General features: G+C 41.4%; 1 protein-coding gene across 1 annotated transcript; it reads right to left on the bottom strand.

The window, feature by feature from the left end:
- Positions 1–14,689: 14,689 nt before the first annotated feature.
- LOC109414782 (uncharacterized) lies at positions 14,690–18,545 on the bottom strand. The gene is made up of 2 exons (XM_019688608.3): positions 15,662–18,545; positions 14,690–15,596 (listed from the first exon to the last, which is right to left on the bottom strand). The coding sequence occupies exons 1-2, from the start codon at positions 16,685–16,687 to the stop codon at positions 15,357–15,359; spliced, it is 1,266 nt and encodes a 421-aa protein (XP_019544153.2). The 5' UTR covers positions 16,688–18,545; the 3' UTR covers positions 14,690–15,356.
- Between the last annotated feature and the right edge of the window lie 2,145 nt (positions 18,546–20,690).

The following is a 20,690-nucleotide window of genomic DNA, read 5'->3' as shown; positions in this document are numbered from 1 at the left end:
GATTAAATTTAAATTGGCTGAGGCTGTGGTGTGGCTTCTGTCGTTTTTCCTTCATACTCCAAATTTCAAATTATCATGACGATGATGACGGCGGCGACGACGACGACGACGACAGCGAAGATGACACCGCCGAAGGGATGGCTCCTTGCACAAGGGCAGAAGAGCGAAAGTCTCGTTTCGAAAAATGGCCCCAGGGTGACAAATTTCCGCCGCCACCGGGATCCAACGACGATCCAAGGCAGCAGCAGCATTGGGCTGAAGTAGAGCAGGGTGAAAATTTGAGAGCATTGTGAACGAGGTTTCTGATAAAAGGGCAATTTAGACGAACCCGCAGGGCCTCTTAGAAATTGTGTATCTCTCCTCGTTGGACAGTTGTTCAACTGTTGTTTAGGCAGGGGACTTGGCCAGCATGAGGAATTTGGGACCATGATTGGAATGCAACTCGTAAAGTCATCGCTTGTTTACATGATGGAGATGTTGGGCTAGATCTATGTTTGTTGAGTGGATTGTGATTTGTGGTTAACATGTGAGAAAATTGCATGTTATTCTAGTGGTTTGAACAGAATGAAGAATAACATTGAAATACAAGGAAGAGGTCCAGTTTCGCTACAGGCTACAATATGAGTTGTCTAATCTGCTATTTTAAACCACAATTGAAGCTGTCTGAACAATCTCTGCTGTCAACATCTTACATGACTGAGCGTATTTTTGCAGTAGAGATTTTAGGTACATAGCAATAACTGCGTTTACTGAAAGAACAGAAATTTCCATGTACTAGGCTACGACCTCGAACACTCATACTATTCCTACTCACAAGGGTGAACCGAGAAGGTCATCACATATGCAGCGTTATATTTATTTTTATCTGTATCAACGAGATTTTAACATAGAGCTAAGTTCATCTCGGGACCCGCACGACTTTACTTCCCTTCCGAAGGAAGAACTCGCATTTTGTGCGTATGCCGGGAGTGGGATTGGATCCCAGGTCCTCGGCGTGATAGTCGCGGGCTTCAACCATTTCACCAGGTCCGGTCCCATATGTAAATAATGCCTATAAAATGTCTGCATCATGTCATTTCGACATATGTATCCAAATTCAACCACCTACAGCTCATTTTAGAAGCCAAACCTGAGTATATGGTACAGGTCGAATCACGAAAAAAAAAAATTAATTTGGCATTTAAAAACCTATGGAAAAGTAATGTTTTTGTTATTTTATGTGCATGAAGCAGTGACGTAGCCAGAAATTTGAATTGGGGGACGTCCATAAATTATGTAACACATTTTTTTTTTATTTCCTTTCCTCCTAGTCGGCGATGAGGTCTTCCGAAATCTATATGCAGGCAAGTACTACGCTTACTTGAACAACCACTCGTGCCCTGAAATCTCTGTAGCTTCCAGACCATCCGCAAAACGTGATTCCATCAGCATCTCCTTGATCCAGACACCGGGACGCATGCCTGCCCTCAGCCTTTTGGAAGCCTCAGACCCGCCCGCCACAGTCGAGCCCCTCCCGCCAGCGACCTACAGCCGTCCCGGTCCTGTGTGTGGTGTCGGCGATGAGGTCTTCCGAAATTCATACGCAGGCAAGTACAACGCTATAACGAACTATTCGTGCTCTCAAGTGTATGATGTTTCCAACCCACCCGCATCGCGCAACGTCCGTCATCTCTTCTCGCTCCAGCCACCGGGACGCACGCCTGCCCCCAGTACCTTGGAAGCCTTGAATCCGCCCACCACAGTCGAGCCCCTTCCGCCAGCGACCTGCAGCCGTCCCGGTCCTGTGTGTGGTGTCGGTGAAGAGGTCTTCCGAAACTCTTGTGCAGGCAAGTACAACGTCCCTTTGAGCAACTCATGCACTGAAATACGTGTTGTTTCCAGTTGTCCAACTGATGGTCCAACCGTCGCATCAACTCCGTCGTCATCTAGAGCTCCCTCGCCCAGCAGATATCAAGAGACAACCGTTTACTATCAGAACGTTGGCGGTATGAACAGTAGTGTCACGGATTTCCGTGTTGCTATCTCCGGTGGTTGCTACGACATCATCGTTCTCACCGAGACTTGGTTGGATGCACGAACGCTTTCCCACCAAATTTTTGGTGACGAATACGAGGTTTTCCGGTGTGATAGGAGCATTGAGAACAGCAAAAAACTAACAGGCGGGGGTGTCTTAATAGCTGTTAATTGTAGGCTCAAAGCGAGAAGAGTTGATAACCCCTCTTGGATTGGTTTAGAGCAAGTGTGGGCATCGATCAAGCTGGGTGATCGCACCTTGTTTCTCTGTGCGCTGTATATTCCACCTGATCGCAAACGTGAAGTATCACTTATGGAATCACATTGCCAGTCATTTTTCTCTATTCTGGAAAACGCTAGACCCAGGGATGAAATTGTTGTGATGGGTGATTTCAATCTCTCTGAAATCACGTGGAGCAGAACATGCAATGGCTTTCTCTATCCTGACGTAGACCGCTCCGTCATTCACTCTTCCGCGTCTTGCCTTTTGGACAACTACAGTGCTGCAGCGCTCTCTCAAATCAACCACGTTTTCAACCAAAACAACCGCAGCTTGGATCTCTGCTCCGTTAGTGCACAGGACATCGCCCCACTCATATGCGAAGCTCCGACTCCTCTAGTGAAATTAACACGCCACCATCCTCCTTTGCTGTTAGCCATCAATTCAAAGTTGCCAATTGAATTCGTTGTTTCTCCGATTGCCGTTTCCTACGATTTTCGCAAGGCTGATCATCGCTGGTCTTAATTGGGGCGATATCTTAGATACCGAGGACATCGAAGCTGCTGCTCGCACTCTGTCCAATGTGCTGACGTACGTTATTGACAGACACGTTCCTAAGAAGCTACACCGTCATACATCGCGTCCTCCATGGGAAACAAGTGAGCTCCGTTCGTTGAAATCTGGTAAGAGGGCCGCCCTGAGGAAATTTACCAGACACCGCACACTGTTACTCCGGAACTACTATGTGAGGATCAATTACGAGTATAAACGAGTTGCGAAGCGATGCTTCCTACGTTACCAACGCGGCATTCAGAGAAAGCTCAAATCCCATCCAAAACAGTTTTGGAAATTCGTGAATGAACAGCGTCGCGAATCTGGTTTGCCAGCTTCTATGGCACTCAATGACAAAGTTGCTTCCTCTCCGCAAGATATATGTAACCTTTTCGCCGACAAATTCGCTAGTGTTTTCGTCGACGAGGAGCTGGATGATAATCACGTCGCACGTGCCGCTAGCACAGTTCCACAGTTTGGGCAATCGTTGAGCAGCGTTGACATTGACGAGAATATGATTGCCAGAGCTGCCTTAAAACTCAAAACGTCGTACAATCCGGGTCCCGATGGTATTCCGTCGGCGTTCCTTAAGATGCAAATCAACAACCTTCTGTCACCATTGCTTCACGTTTTCCGACTCTCTGCAACCACTGGCCTATTTCCAACGTTCTGGAAGTTTGCACACATGTTTCCAGTCCACAAAAAGGGGAGCAGACAAGAGGTTGGCAATTATCGCGGCATTACTTCGCTCTGTGCCATCGCCAAACTGTTTGAAATCGTCATCATGGACCCGCTATTCGCTCACTGCAAACCGTATATTAGCTCCGACCAACATGGATTCATGCCGGGTCGCTCTACGGCCACCAATCTGCTGTGCCTTACCTCCCATATCATCGAGAGCATGTCGAAGCGCGTTCAAACAGACGCTATTTACACCGACCTGACTGCAGCATTTGACAAATTGCACCATCGTATTGCTGTAGCTAAACTAGATCGGTTGGGAATCCATGGCCCCCTGCTGCAATGGTTTCAATCTTACCTCACTGGTCGGCGCCTGTCTGTCGTTATAGGTGATTGTCAGTCCTCTTCGTTTGCCGCAACATCTGGTATCCCACAAGGCAGCCACTTAGGACCGCTGATCTTTTTGATCTATTTCAACGATGTAAACATGGTGATCGAAGGACCGCGATTATCCTTTGCGGATGATCTAAAACTGTACCTTCGTGTTCGCTCAATTGAAGACTGTTATTTCCTTCAACGACAGGTGGATGCATTTGCTGAATGGTGTACCTTAAATCGAATGGAAGTCAACCCATCTAAGTGCTCGGCGATCTCGTTCTCGAACAAAAAACGGCCTGTACTGTTCAATTATAATTTATCAGGTACCCAAATTGAACGTGTTAGTCATATCAAAGACCTTGGTGTAGTATTGGACGAACAGCTCTCCTTTAAAAAGCATATCAGCTATGTCGTCGGGAAAGCTTCGAGTGTACTGGGATTCATATTCAGAACAGCTAAAGAGTTCACGGACGTCTATTGCCTTAAATCCTTGTACTGTGCCCTATCTCGATCCATACTAGAGTACTGCTCGGTTGTTTGGAACCCGTTCTACAATAATGGGGTCGGAAGGATCGAGTCCGTTCAACGACGGTTTTTGAGGTACGCTCTTCGACGTTTGCCTTGGAACAATCCATATCGTTTACCAAGTTACGAAAGCCGCTGTCAGCTAATCCACTTGGAACCGCTGTCGACCCGTAGAGATACTGCCAGGGCTTTACTGGTAACAGATATTCTGCAGGGACGCATCGAATGTCCCGCTCTCCTAGGTCAAATAGACATCAATGTCCAACCTCGTGCTCTTCGCAACAACTACATGCTGCGGCTGCCTTTGAACCGGGCGAACTACAGCATGTTCGGGAGTGTCAATGGGCTGCAGCGTAATTTCAACAGAGTTTCTTCACTGTTTGATTTTAACGTGTCTCGTCAAATACTTCGTCGGAGATTCAGTCTGTTTTTTTCAAGGTCTACTTAGTGTTTATTCTGTATGCTGCTTTTTGTTTTTGTATGTGTAGTTTCGATTATAATTTGTATTGTATTAATTGACTATCCATTGTTAGCATGTAAGTTTTATATGTGACTATAAGTTTTGTACTTTAAATCTTAGAATTAAGTAACATCATTGGGGCTTACATATAGCCTGTTGATTAGACAAATAAATAAATAGTCATACTATTGTAATAAGACCCTTGAAGTTTTTGTATTGGTCATCGCACTATGTTGAATTCCCCCTCTCCTCGTGAAGCGTGACGTAAGTTATAGGCTTTCCTTTAGAATATTGTAAACAGTGGGACCTTGATTGTATTTTAGGCTGACAAAATCGACATAGTTTTTTTTTGTGAATTTTGAACTCCATAAAAAGGTTCTGATTATGTTAAAGGAAACAATACAGTTAAAGAAGGATGGTGAATGTGTATGGTTTATGTTATTTTTTGTCAGTTTTGATGAACGAGAAAAAAAATGTAATGAATAGGGCTGTAGTATTAGAAATGTACTTTTGATTTTTATAGTGAAACAATTTTATCTTCTAATTTTTGTTGGCATGATATGCCTACTGCAACACAGTCTTCTAGGAGCTTTTTGCCGAAATTGGGAAAAACCCCTCCTTTGGCGCTACTTCTGTGCACGGGCCTGCCGGGTTATATTACAAAGTATTCTAACCCAGAAAGAGCTTCTGCGCTAAGTCTATGATACACACGTAAACTGAGAGCGGCAATGTCAATTCCGCAAAAACACACATAATACGAAAACGATTACAATCTCGCTAGAGGAATCCTTGTAGAAATCTCTAAAGGAATTCCTTGATTTGTCCCTGGAAAAAAATACTGGAGGAATCCCTGGAAAAGTTTGAAAGAAGTTTCTGAATCACTCCGGAAATTACTGTAATTCAAAGAAGATTTCTGTAAAAATTTCTTCAAAAATTCCCAGAGGAATCCATAGACAACATCCTGAAGGTCTATACTCGAGCAGGAACGAATTAGATATCATACCAAGACAAGGTATTGAATCATCGACAAAGATACCTCAATAAGTTATTGGTTTGGTATTGAGGACTGCCAGAGGTATCATTGAATTATAGAACACGCACCATTTACACAAGTTTACAAAATAAAACGAAAGTCGTGAACTTCTGTCAACGACCAAAATTTTTGAAGCACAATTTAGTGCTGATTTCGAAACCGACCTTCAAAAAATTTAAAGTAGAACAGTTTTTAAGATTTAGCTCAATATCGAGTTTTGCAACTTTTCAAAATATGTAATTTACTAAAATTCAAATATATTGCGTTTTGTTCAACCAATTTTAAATCTTTTTCCATAAATTAAAAGCTGAATACAATACCATTCGGTCATCTGAATACAGGTTTTGCGTCAGATTGATGAAATTCAAGATATTGGCGAGTTTTAGGGACGATCTTCTTAAATTTTAGCAAAATTCCCTATTTTTTTTGAAGAAATGTATTTTTTTCAATAAGAAAAAACCAACTTAAAAATTCTTTCTCGACGTTTATTTGACATATTATATGTAGGCGAGTTACAGTAAAAAATTCAGCTCAATCGGAGCATTGATTACGGAGAATGAGGTGTGTGAAGTGAGCGACGTTGCTTAAAAATAGAACAAAAATCGATTTCAAATCATCAACCTTGTATAGAAAGTCGAAGAATTTTCCGCTCTACTGTAATTTTTTTCCTTCGCGTTTTCGAACTGAGGGCATGATTCTACACCAAAAATGATCATCAGCTTACCGAGTTCAAAAATGCTGTAAACTAGTGTTATTGTTTAAGATTTTGCATACCTCAGTTTAATATTCTACACCTATTCTCTCCTGCTCGGGTATCTGGGAGTTCCTGGAGAAATCCCTAAAAATATCCTGAGGAATATCTAGAAGAAACTCTGAAGAAATCCAAGCAGTTTCTGCAGAAATTCAAGGAAATGGAGCTTCTGATATAATCCTTGGTGAAATTCCAGCAGTACTTTAGGGACTTCTTCCCTGAAGGACTTCTTTTGCTCCACCAACATTAAATTCTTGAGGAAAGTTTAGAGAAATCCAGAAATCTTTCCAAAAATCGCAAGAATGATTCTTGGGAAATTTATAGAGGAAACCCTGGTGGTATTGTAGGTAAATTCCTGAAGAAATCCCAGGCGGACTGAAGCATTCCATACGTAATTCTTGAAGAAATACCAATTGATACCAAGAGTAATTCATCTTTTTTGGATGCATACAACTGCTCGAAGTCTGTACCGGGAATTCATCATTGAAAAATCTCTGGAGGATTTTTCCTTGGAAATTCGAGAGGAATATCCGAAGGAATCTCTGCAGGCATTGTTTGAGAAATTCCTGGATTAGCGTCTGTTTTTAAAGGATACCGTAAATTATATTTTGAAAACAGACGCAAATTTAGCATTTTTTTCGCTGAAACGAAATTTTAAATTGTTTGGCCCTTTTAGATTCGTTTGTTACGTAATTTGTGTATGATTCCTAAATATGTCAACTGATATTAAGATTGATTGTAAAATATTATGCAGAATGTAAAACATTCTTTTTTGTTATAAAAAAGCTAACAAAATCAGGTCAGAAAACTGACAATACAGTGTATCAAACAATTGTCCATACAGCAATTTTTTCGTCAAAATAATTTTTCATTCAAATGTTCATAACTTTTTTATAGGTCGATCAAAAATGCTAAAGTTTCAAACAATCATAAACACTATATTGAAGCTCCATTAGTAGAATTTTAAGCGAGTTTTCTGAAAGTTATAAAACTTAATAGATTTTTGAACAATTTTTTAAAACTTTATATCCTAATATGTACTTTATGAAACTTTTTCATTTTTTGTTAAGTTACAGCTTATATATAAATCTTACATATGCTGCTTTGTTTGAGGTTTTATATTAACTACAAAAAAATATAGAAAATCTGTATATGTTCAGAGTATTATTTGAAAATTCAACGTATTTTGATCAATAAAAGTGCCAAGTGTTTTAAACTTCTTGCAAATTTCTGAATGTAATATTTTTACTAAACTACATATGCAGAGTAGGTCCTATGCATCTTTCGTCCAATTAATTCACTTTTATTAGTGGAAAACGTTTGGCAAATTATATGGAAATTTATAAACATCGTCAACTACATAAGCAAATTTTTCATATTTTTGTAGTGAACAAATTAACCCTAACAAGACTGCGTATTAAATGTTCATGTGTTAGTGTTCCCTCGAAAAAATTTGAAAATATTCCATTCAATATTCATTGAGATATAGAACATTGAAATTTTGTTTAATAAACCATCAAGCATTATTAAAAGTTCAATAACCTTCGGAAAACTTATTCAATCACGCTCAAAATTTTACCAATGGAGCTTCAATATGTGGTTTATGGTTTGTCTTAATTTCAGCGTTTTTGATTGACTTATGAAAAAATTATGAACATTTGAATGCAAAATTGTTTTGACGTAAAAATTGCTGTACGGAATTATTTGATACACTGCACATTGGTCGGGCTCCATACAAAGGGGCGGCCAAAACTCTCAAAAATCGAAATTGATATTTTTAAACTTTATTTCACCTTATAACAAAGTTAATGTATTGTACTTTTATGATTCTTAATAAAAAGCATACCAGCTTTTGTATTTCAATAACATTTTCACTGCCAAAGTGGCCTAAGTCATAAAATTGAAAAATGAATTATTCGAAAAAAGTACAATAATAATATTTTGAGAATGGAATATATGTTTTAAGTTATCCAGCATATGAAAGCTTATTATTAGACTGTTTGAATGCACGTATGGTGCAAAATTAATGTGTCACAAAACTTTTCAAATTTTCATATATTGTACCTTAGAAATTTTGGTAATTTTTAAGTTAAAAAACGGTTCGTGTCGTCACGTGCCGCCGCAATTTCGAATAGTACATCTTAAACATCATGCTTAGAGCTGCCTAAAAACGTTTAAATATTTTGCAGAAATTTGCAGTTTTTCAAATTAGAGCTATTTAAAAAAGTCATGTTTTTTCATATATTTTACGTTATTTTTCCATTTTTTACTAAAATAAAATTTATCTTTCCACATTTTTCACACGTTTTGAACAAACTTGATTGGATTTGATCGAAAGATGATCATTTATTTAAATTCGAATTGATTTTTTAACAAAAAACGCAAAAAATATGGGGTTTACTGATTTTCACCGTTTTTGAAATTATCGAAATTACGTAATTTTTGAATACCCCTTTTTAAACACTTAGAATACTATATAACATATCTAGGTAACCTACAACTTCGATTAAAGAGTTTTGGCCGAACTTTATCTTTTTCCGACCATTGTGTGTATCTGGAGAAAACGCAATCGAGGCCTCCCAAAACCGGGTCAGCAAAGTATTGTAATATTAAACAATTTCGAATTTCTGCATTAAAATATTAAAAAAAATCTCAATAAAAGATACTCCGGATAATCGAGTCTAAAACTCCGGATAATCGAACCCCGGATAATCGAGTCTCCGGATAATTGAGTCCGACCTGTTTATGAAAAACTTGTCGGGCTAGACGAGTTCTACAAGAAACTCACGAAAAAAAATGCTAATTTTCGAATACCTAAGGTGAATGTCACGGACTACCTTCGAAAAAGGCCGATTGATATTCACCATGAGTGACACTGATTTTATTTATGCTCTCTTTGTTTAACCCATTCAAAATGTTATTTGATACAAAATGTCTTAATCAGTTAGCAAACCATACATCTAAAACTGAAGACGAAAACATTCCAATGAGTGCTAAAATACTGTTTTCTCAAAATGAGAAAACACATCTCGCCGTCGACGCCCAACTTTATACGGATTGCCATTGTAAACAATCGGAAACTTCTGACACGTCATGTTCACCATAACGAGAGTTAACAGTTCCATAATAGAATTACAGCACCGAAAGTCAAATGCACACACATTTGGTCGCTCCGAAAAATACCCATTCATCTCGGCTCCAAGTGGGCTCCTCTTACTCCACATCCGACCACCACGGCTGCTGTAGAAGCCACAGGCCCTCCTGCTCAATGCTGCTTGAGAGAGGTTTGTAATATCGGAGGAAGGCTTGTGCACTGAGCTGCCATCGCCGTGCCACCGGCAAACGAAACTGGTCCAACTTTTCCCATAATTTAGTTTTAATTGAATTGTTTCTCTGAGATCCTTGGTGCACTCACTTTTTTTTTGCGCATACTTCTTTGCACACCAGCACCACTACCAGGAGCAGCACGGCAGCTACACATACAGCTAGTTCGCAAACAATCGTCGGTGTAGAGCTTTCGTCGAGCGACATACGTCTATAGCTCGTGAAGTAGTCTGGCCAAGTTCTAGTAAATTCGTTGAACTTCATGGGGAAGTGTGTGTGGAATGCGGAAAGGTGGTTTATGGAGTGCCACTTTAGAAACTTCTTCTTCCCGACATATTTGCCTTCTGCCTATAAGTAGGTGAGCTATGAACGAGCATGATGATTGGTGATGTTTGTTGCTGAGCAGCTAGTGAGCCATAACCTTACTGTCGTCGTTTAATTGCGGAACTTTTGCAGAGAAAAACAACAATATTTATCCACGTCGGAATTGCGAGAGTGATGACAGTGTTATTCAGGGAAAATTACGGCCTCGTCAGGTTTCCCATTCTATTTTCGACCAAGGATGAATTCATTCTCGGATGTCTATTAACTTAATTCAAAATTCATTTCAGGCAATTTAGGTATTTAGTTGTTCTGCCATTGATATGCATATCGTTAGCGAAACAAAAAAAAAATGGAAGGTTCGGTTGTAATTCGTAGTCCGGCTGATGCAATTGGCTCTCCCCCAATATACTCTCTATCGCAATGCTAAGCAGCATACATGACAGCAGGGATTGGCGGGAACGTGCGTGTGATGCGACCATGCCTAGGCGAGTCCACCCTAGAAATGGGAGGCCACCGGCTTACTGGTGGACCGACGCGATTGCGGACCTGAGCCGCGCCTGCCTGCGGGCTAGGCGGCGGATGCAGCGAGCACGATCAGAGGAAGAGCGAAACGAACGGCGGGTTGTGTTCGCCGTTGCAAAAGCCGCGCTCAAGACCGACATAAGAGCAAGCAAAAAGACCTGCTTCGAGGGTCTCTGTCAGAGTGCCAATACGAACCCGTGGGGTGACGCCTACAGGATCGTTATGGCCAAGACGAGAGGTGTGATGGCTCCTACAGAGCAATCTCCAGAGATGTTGGAGGGGATCATTGGAGGACTTTTTCCGCGTCATGATCCTAATCCTTGGCCTCCTTTCGTAGAACAGGCGGGGACTGGGGCTGGCGATGAGGAGAGGGTCACCGATGTGGAACTTGCGGGGATAGCTAAGTCCCTTAGCGTAGGTAAGGCCCCAGGTCCGGACGGAGTTCCGGAAAGTAGATATTGCAGAGGCTCCCGAGATGTTCAGGTCTGCTATGCAGAAATGCCTAGACGAGGGAGTTTTCCCAGAAGCTTGGAAGAGGCAGAGCCTAGTACTGTTGCCAAAGGCGGGGAAACCACCCGGAGACCCGTCGGCATATTGACCAATATGCTTGCTTGACACGGCGGGGAAGGTGCTCGAAAAGATCATCCTCAATAGAATGTTGAGGTTCACCGAGGGCGAAAATGGTCTTTCGAGTAATCAGTATGGCTTCCGGAAGGGGAGGTCCACCGTGGACGCTATCTTGTCGGTTACAAAAACCGCCGAGAAAGCACTCGAGCCTAAGAGGAGGGGAATTCGCTTTTGTGCGGTAGTGACTCTGGATGTAAGGAATGCGTTTAATAGCGCCAGATGGGCTGCTATTGCCGATGCGCTCTTGCGTCTGGGGATACCGGAGTACCTGTACAAGATTCTCGGAAGCTACTTTCAGAATCGTGTACTAGTCTACGACACGGAGGTGGGTCGGAAGTGCTTTCACATAACCTCAGGAGTCCCGCAAGGTTCCATCCTGGGTCCGGTATTATGGAATGTCATGTACGACGAGGTGTTGAGGTTAGAGTACCCAGTGGGAGTGGTGATTGTCGGATTTGCCGACGACATTACGCTCGAAGTCTACGGTGAAACGATCGAGGAGGTAAAGTTGACTACCAACACCTCGATCAAGGTTGTGGAGACGTGGATGCGGTCCAGGAAACTGGAGCTAGCTCACCACAAGACAGAGGTGACGGTTGTTAACAACCTGAAGTCGGAGCAGCACACGGAGATTAGTGTAGGAGAGTGTACTATCCTGTCAAAGCGCTCCGTCAAACACTTGGGCGTGATGATCGACGATAAGCTTACCTTCGGTAGCCACGTCGATTATGCCTGTAAAAGAGCCTCCACAGCTATTGCGGCACTATCCCGGATGATGTCCAATAGCTCTTTGCGGTGTACGCCAGTAAGCGCAAGCTTCTGGCTAGTGTTGCTACGTCCATACTTAGGTATGGCGGCCCGGCGTGGGGCACCGCGCTAAGTACTAAATGCTACCGACGGAAGCTGGAAAGTACTTACAGGCTTATGTGCCGGAGGGTTGCGAGCGCGTACCGTACCGTGTCACACGACGCTCTCTGCGTCATTACTGGTATGGTGCCTATCAGCATTCTTATCAGTGAGGACATGGAGTGCTTCGAAATGAGCGGCACAAGAGGCATACGCAGGACTGCCAGGATGGCCTCTATGGTCAAATGGCAGCGCGCGTGGGACAGTTCCACCAAAGGAAGGTGGACCCATAGGTTGATACCGAGGGTAGATAGTTGGATTAATAGACGCCATGGGGAAGTTACATTTCACCTGACACAGGTCCTTACAGGTCATGGTTGCTTCCGACAGTATCTACACCGTTTCGGGCATGCGGATTCTCCCGAATGCCCAGTGTGCAATGGTTTAGAGGAAACGGCGGAACACGTTTTGTTCGTGTGCCCGCGTTTTCGCACAATGCGTGACCGCATGCTTGCCACATGCGGGGAGGACACGAACCCGGACAACTTGGTCCAGAGGATGTGTAGGGATGAGTTTGGCTGGAACGCCGTTTCAACGGCTATCACCCATATCGTCTGGGAACTACAGAGAAGGTGGAACGTGGACTCGGAGAATGGCTAGAGGCAGATTCAGATGCAGTACAAGAGGTGGTCCAGGGGTTCGGAGTCGGCTTCGTAGGTCATACCGGTGCCCTGCGGTCGAGATCGACCCTTACAGCGATTAAGTGGCCGCGGAGAGAAAGTCCCGGTAGCGGTGCTGTCGTGGCGTCGGTCTACTGGGTTGGATCCGAGCCCGCGGTTGTAAAGGGGCTCCCGGCAAGGGTCGGGGCAGGTGGAGACCCTGCTGTCAGCAACCTTCTGGTGCAGCTGATAGGGCCTGAAGGGTAGTGATACCCTTGCCTTCAGCAGGTCAGATCGCATCGGGTTGCACGTGGGCATCAGTTCTTGATGTCTGCAAAGCAGTTGGGCGCGGGCGGAGTTGACCTTGCCCGCCTTCCGAGGACAAAGGGAGTAGCGAGGACCACTCGGGAAACTGGCTAAGCGCCAGCATGTTACCGTGATGGACTCTCCAGAGCGAGTCATCGATGTTCGTTGCTGCTAGGCTACGCAGCTAACCTTGAGGGTGCGATGTGCACTAGCCCCTCTCTGAAGCAATACCTTCTTGGTGGTTCCGGAGAGACGTAGGGTTTGGCGACCATAGGAATGGTTTAGTGGGTACGAGGAGAGAGAGTAGTCCTGGCTTTTACTAGTGTTGTAGAAGACGGCCTCAGACCTACACTACCCTAACCTTCTGTTAGGGTGTCTGTTGAGCAGATTATCCCCCTATGGTTTAGAAGGAAAAAAAAAGGGATTGGCGGCATGCACCGTGCGGTGAGAAAAAAGCGTGTGCTTCACATTATCTCCAGTGCTTGTCTCCTGTTTTGCCGAGAGCCAGAGACGTATGAGTGAGAGCTTTCGTAATTGTACGAGAGATAAATCGCAGCACTAGCTCTACGACGCAGAGAGTAATGCACGGTGCTTGGGACTGTGCTTGTCACCAAACATAAAAAATCACTTAATAAATTCATTGAAGAGTTTGTGTTTTCGGCAAAATTGTTAAGCTTGTCAAGGGTTGACAAGTGATGGTTCGTTTGATACGAAATTTTCTCAATCATGCGTAGTATCAAGCTAAGTGCAAAGCACAGAGACAAGCACCGAGAGAGTGCATACGACAAAGCGTGAGAGACAGGAGACCTCCAGCGCGCGCACGCAGAACTCGATGTACACAGCGCAACGAGTAACTTTCACGCAGCGACCGAAAAGACAAAAGAATTTTCACGCAGATTTGTGTAACACTGGATCAACACAAAAAATGTGCTGATCCGGTGTTACACAAATCTGCGTGAAAATTCTTTTGTCTTTTCGGTCGTGTGCTGTGTTGTTTCATTTAAGGGTGCGGCAAAGTAAGCGAGCAACACACAACCGATTGCACGTACCCGTCTCCTTCTGGTTTGTTGTGCTGTCTCGAAGCCGAGTGTGCGGCGCCCCGTAACCTGGGTAGATCACTTTAGAATGGTGCGTTGCGGCGTAAGATCTACCAAATCAAATTTTGATCTTAATATTTTCCTGCCTGAAGTAACTAGGCAGTAGTTTCCAAATACTCCAAGATCAAAGTTTGATGTACTTTTTTGAGGCTTATGCAATATTTTTGTTTTAATTTTGCTGCTAATCAACATTTTATTTCAGCAGGTTTCAGGTAAATGTATTGTATGATACCCATAATATTGTAACTGTGGCGAACGTATCACTAATATGTTGCTTATTCGACGTCTATGTTAATATTATCTCATATTTCAGATTCTCAACCGCGAAGGTTGGTTCCGACAACTCGGACTATGAGCACGTCATGGATGGGACGCCATGGCCTCGGAGAAATGAGCGAAAACGGAGAGCTGTTTGCAGAGTTTTGTGGTAACAATGACACGGCGATTGGGGGATCGCTATTTCCTCATCGACCAGTGCACAAAGTTACATGGGTTTCTCGTGATGGCATCACGGAATATCAAATCGACCACGTCTGCATCAGCCGAAAATGGAGACGGAGCCTTCTTAATGTGTGGAACAAACGTTGCGCCGCAATTGGGTCTGATCATTATCACCTATTCGGTGAGATCTGGCTGCGCATTGCTGGGATCCATCGACAGGAGGAGAAAAACGGGCGCCGGTTCAACACACGCTGACTAGAAGACACTGCGGTGAACAGGTTCTTCGTCGGGGATCTGGAGAACCGTGCTGCGAATATTTCAGAAGGTGGAAGCGTAGAAGATCAATGGAGCCCCATCAAGAACGCCTTCATCGCCACCGGCTAGAATATATTGGATGACTTAAACAGTTTAACATAAAATCCATAATTTTTATAAGCATTTCAATTCAATTAGTGCTACATATGTTTGATATATCTCAACTGTTGACAGTTATAAATGTTTGATAATGACAATATATTTTTATAGATATATAAGTACCTTCACCTCAAGGTTTCTGCAGAATTTTTAAAATGATCTTGTTTCATAAGTCACATATGTTTATGTTGTTGTGTTCAGTAGAAACGTTAAAAACGAATAAATCATCTTGAGCAGTTCGTGGAATGCCTGCATGGACAGACCGAACATTCCTCCGCAGTTTATTCCCAGCTCTTGCTGCACTTTGGTCATTACAATCAACAGCGTCTCCCGGACTTCATGGTAGTCTTTTCGCGCTTCAGGCACATCCGGCAGCCGCTCGAACCAACCTAAATTGTACAAGGATGCTCCGATCTGGTTATTCTGAAACATAGACATTATACTTGGATAAGTGTATGAGTGTTCAACAGCCGCAGAGAAATCCGCACCATATCGTTCAGATTGTCAGCAATTTTGCAAAACCAATAGCACTCCAGTAGGATCGCTCCTACGTAACTGAGGATGATCACAGTATTCACTGTCAAACCCAAAAGATTAACGTAGAATGAGGCACAGCCGACGATCAAGATCGCCATATAGAACATCACCAGGAAAGTCATCTTGAAGAAGCCACCCAGGATGTCAATTTGTTCCAGCAACCTTGCATGACGAGCAACTGTTGTGTTCAGCTCCTTCTTCAGAATTTTCCAGAACAAATACTCCGCGCCACTTCCTTGCAAATTAATCATCAGTTTTTCACCTTCACCACGATCTATGGCATCCTTTACCTGGACGTTCACCCGTTCCATGATTCCATCACACTGTGCCAGAATGCCCTCCAGTTCGGACCCAATGCCCATCAGCAATGTGTTCTGAACCGTCAAAATAGTCGCATAAACCGACGAAAACACAAAGTGGTTTGTGGAAATGATCACGTTGAAAAGCATTTTCATTTGCCAACCAATTCGAATTAGGTTATCCGGGACGGTGTACTGCTTGTCCTGATAGATCCCGAAAGCGTAGAACAAGATCTGATCGGCGAAGAAAGTGTACTCCAGTACCAGACCGATGCGTCTCAACAAACGATACGATCGAACTCGGCTTTCGGACTGCTTCAATTTATTCAGTTGAGCACCCAGGTATTTTCTCGCTGTTTGAATGTCCTCCAGGTATGCCCAAATTATAATCGCTCTTAGCACGATCATTATCAATCCCATCAAGAAGCTGATTACACCGATCAGCTCACTCGTGGAATTCCACTCGGAGTAAGCCACATAGACGCGGTCGAACCAGACGGAGAACTGGGCTGCCATCAGCGTTCGATAGCAGAGAAACAGCACCCGGTGGATGGGATTTTTCGACAACAGCCGGATGCCTCCCAGGATTAAAAAATAGTCCATCGGGCGAAAATAGTCACTTTCATCGTCCTCTACCGAGGTCTGAAATCGGTTCACCAGCAAACGAATTCTCTCCATGGTGTTCGAGGAAAGTCTTGAGAATTCCAACGTCGAACGTGGACTGATGAAATTCGATTTTTCTTCTGAATGATTGCCAAAGGAATCCTTTGATGAGCCAAAGGGAATTAATTACTAGTTAGGGCAAATTAGTAGTTGTCAATCGCTCCTGCAAGTTCTCACGATTTTGATTTTGTTTGCATATGGCAAAGGAATATTTTAATTCATACTTGTGCTGGAACTTTCTGCGATTTTATAGAATATTGTAATAAGGTCTTTTTCTGTTTGGGCAGGTGTACTTCAGTGGTGTCATCGAGGTTACTCCAAGTTACTCGATGAGTAACCAGCTCTTGAAATAAAAAAATACCCAAAAAATTCCTGGAAATAACTCCACCGGATCTTTAAAAGACCTATAAAAACTTCAAACGAAAATTTTCTTTGAAAATTTTCAGAAATTATTACAGGGATTTCTCCAAAGTTTCACTAAAGGTTATATAAGTCTTACAGGGATTGTTTCAGAAATTGTTCAATGATTTCCTTCAGAAAAATTTTAGTGTTTCCTTCAAAAAATCTTTGAGAATACATTTATCAAGACTTGCATTTGAAAAACAATGGATAATGGATATCTTCAGATACTTCTTACTTTAGAATTTACTCCAAAGTTTTTAGATACTACACCATAAATTAATTTTAAAAATACTTTATAAACCTTCCATGGATTCCTTTCGCAATTGGTCCATGGATTTCTTTAGAAAATCTTCCGCAGACTTTTCAGGAGTTTTTAAAGGAAACTCCGCCTGGGATATCTTCTCCTGAAGTTCCGCCAGGGATTACTTCAGAAATTCTCTTAGGGATTCGTTTGAGAAAAAAATATTTCACCTCGGATTGCTTCACAAATTGCTACAGGAAGTCAAAAATTATTCTAAAGATTCTTTCATAAACTCATCTAGTAGTTTTTTTTCTTTGCTGGTAAAAACTCATCTAGTGGTTTCTTCAAAAAATCTTCCAGTGGTTTGTTTAGAAATTCATACACATATTTCTTCTTCAGCAGTCCAGCAGAAATGTGTTCAGGAATTTCATTGAAAATTCCCAGCAGAGATTCCTTAAGGATTTGCTTAAGATATTTCTCCATGTCTTTCCCCAGAAGTTTCTCCAGCATTTCTTTTAAGGATAACTCTAAGAATTTCCCTGCGGATTCATTCAGATGTTGCCTAAGAATTTTTACAGAAATTCAAAAGTTTTTTTCGTATAAAGGGATCTTAACAGTATTTTCAGAAATACTATCAGCGAATCCTTCAGAAAACCAAACGATCAGAATTTCTTCAGAAATGTCTTCCCGGATATCTTTAGAAAACCTCCCACATAATATTTTAGGGATTTTATTAAAGCATTTCTTCAGGTATTTTCTTTAACTCTCGAGTGTTCTTTATACAACACGTTGAAAAATCTTGCTATTTGTTTTCAGAATTAGCGTGGTTTTGGTGGTTGAACCAACGGCGCGAGTTACGGAAGGTCAAGATTGCTAGGATTTTTTTTCCAGGAATTCTGCCCAAGGCTGTTCCAAAGATTTTCTCTAAGTATTTCTCTTTTAAGTTTTTCAAAACTTCCTGCTGGGATTCATCTAGAAATTTCCTAGAGTTTTTTTTAGATATTCCTCCAGAGTTTCATTCGAAAGTACTTCCTGTCTACATGTTTACAGAAATTTTACTGGAGATTTCGTAAAAAAAACCTTCAGAGATTCTTTCAGAAGTTCCCGTTCAGATTTTTTTCTGATATTCCGTCAAAGATTCTTTCAAAAATATCTGCAGAGACTTCTTCAATCAGGGAACTGAAGGGATCTCTTCAAGAATTTTAGTGTGGGGTTCCTTCAACAGATTTTTTATGGAAATTTACAGAAATTCATCGTAAAATTGCTTTAAGAATGTCTTACAGAGATTCTTTGGAAAATTCAACTAAGGGTTCCACCAAAATTTCCAGGGGAAATTCGTTCTGGGATATCTGCAGCAATTTCTACCCATTATTGTTAGTTGATCCAGTGACTCCGTCAGAAATATCTCCCGGGGTTCCTTCAAAAATTCATGCAGGAATTGCTTCAGATATTCAAAGGATTTTTTTCAGATTTTTTCCAGAAATTGTACAAAAAAGCCTGGCAAAATTATTGAAAGAATCTCTGGAGGAAATTCTGAAGAAATCTCCGATTGTCCGAAGGAATTTCTTCTGAAAAAAAAACTCCTTGTTTTAACGTTGGAGATTCCAAGAAGATATTCTTGAATTTTTGGAGCAATTTCTGAACAAAAGTACTTGATGAAGATGAAACTTCTTATGATTACTCTTTATTCCTATGAAAAATCTGGAGAAACTTCTTGAGGAACTCTGAAATAGTTTCAAGGGAAAAATTTCTTGAGATTTTTCAGGAAGGATTTCTGCAGATATCCGTAGAGATATTTCTGGAGGTATCTCTCAAAACTGTTTGCCAAAATTTCTGCAGAAACTGCAAACAAAGGTATTTATTGAATTTTTGTATAAATTCTTCATAAATTTCTGAAATCCTGAAATCCCTAGAAGAACTCCTGGAGATATATTTGAAGGAATTCATAGAATAATTTCTTACGAACATTCATCAGGGATGGCTACATAAAAATCCCTGAAAAAATATCCTGAAGGAGAAAATACTACCGAAACAAAAAGAACACCCTAGAAACATTTTGTAGAAAATTTTATGAACAAATTTCTGAAAAAAATGATTTTTTTGGAAGAATCTTTGAATGAGTACTTGCAAAAACAAAAGAAGTCTCTGCTGGTATTCATAGAAGAATTTCTTGATTAATTCGTTGAAAAATGCTAAGCTATAAATTCTGAAGTAGTTAATGCATAAATTGCTAAGAGAATTTTTGGAGTAATTTCTGAAGTTTCACTGGAAAACACTATGAAAGAAACCATGAAGTAATGTCTGAATAAACTCTAAACCCCTCCTAGAGGAATTTTCGAATGAATCTCTAAAATAATCTTAGAATCTCTGCCAATTTTTTTTCCTGTAATTGCGTCTTTTGAAGATATCTTTTAGAAAACGCCTTCACAAACCCTCAGAGAAAATCATAGAAAAATGCTGATAATATTCCTAGGGAGAAATTCCCTCAGCGATGCACAATGGGAAAAATAGGTATAAAACGCGAATAAATTTAATATCTCTGCTCCGAGTGAATGGATTTGAATACATTTTTGACACAAACTGTAAAATTTTCTATAGTTTCAGATAAGGAACGTGTCATTCGCCGCACGATGCTGGAAGTCAATGTATTTAAATCGTTTTACCCCACTCTCTCTCTTTTTCACCTTTTTCAAAAATTTCTGAAGTGCAAAATAAATGTTTTTTTTTAAGTCGTGATTGTGCAAAAACTTTCGTAGTATCGAATGGAGCTGATTTGATTCACCGCACGGCTTTAAAAATTGAAATATCTTCAAATAACCCCGATATCCCCTATTTCTTTGAAATTTCACATGTATCTCCGCCCGGAGTGGAACGCAATCGATAAGAGCAGGACCAAACCTATGTTAAATTGCCGATACTATGGAAATTTTTACACAAATACGAGTTAAATATTTATTTTGCGCGCCTATTCCCGACTGGTGAGGATTTTCTCAAAAAGGTGTATGATAGAGAGTGTGGGGTAAAACGAGCTAAATTCACTGATTTCCAGCATCGTGCGGTGAATGACACGCTCTTTATCTGAAACTGTAGAGATTTTTGCAGTTTGTGTCAAAAATTCATTTGAATCCATACACTCCGAGCAGAGATATTGAATTTATTCGCGTTTTATGCATATTTTTTTCCACTGTGCGATGTGTGAAGAAATAAACTTTCGTAGCAATCCTTTTAGGTATTTTCTATATAACCGCTAAAGCAATCCCAGGAGAAATTTTTGAGCGAATGTCTCAATAAACTCATGAACTAGTTTCAAGATGATTTTTTTGGAGGTTTTTTGAGAAACTTTTAATCTCTGAAGGCCTCCTTAACTTCCTTAAA

This window comes from Aedes albopictus, chromosome 3, assembly GCF_035046485.1.
Source record: "Aedes albopictus strain Foshan chromosome 3, AalbF5, whole genome shotgun sequence".
NCBI lineage: Eukaryota > Metazoa > Arthropoda > Insecta > Diptera > Culicidae > Aedes > Aedes albopictus.
Note: the sequence above shows the minus strand (reverse complement) of the source record. Positions and strands in the feature narration are given on the sequence as shown.

Excerpts from the sequence above, each read along its gene's own strand:
- LOC109414782 (XM_019688608.3), bottom strand. The coding sequence starts at position 16,687 with ATGGAGAGAATTCGTTTGCTGGTGAACCGATTTCAGACCTCGGTAGAG. Across the intron at positions 15,597-15,661 it reads CTGACAATCTGAACGATATG|AATAACCAGATCGGAGCATC; the intron begins GTGCGGATTTCT and ends TCTATGTTTCAG.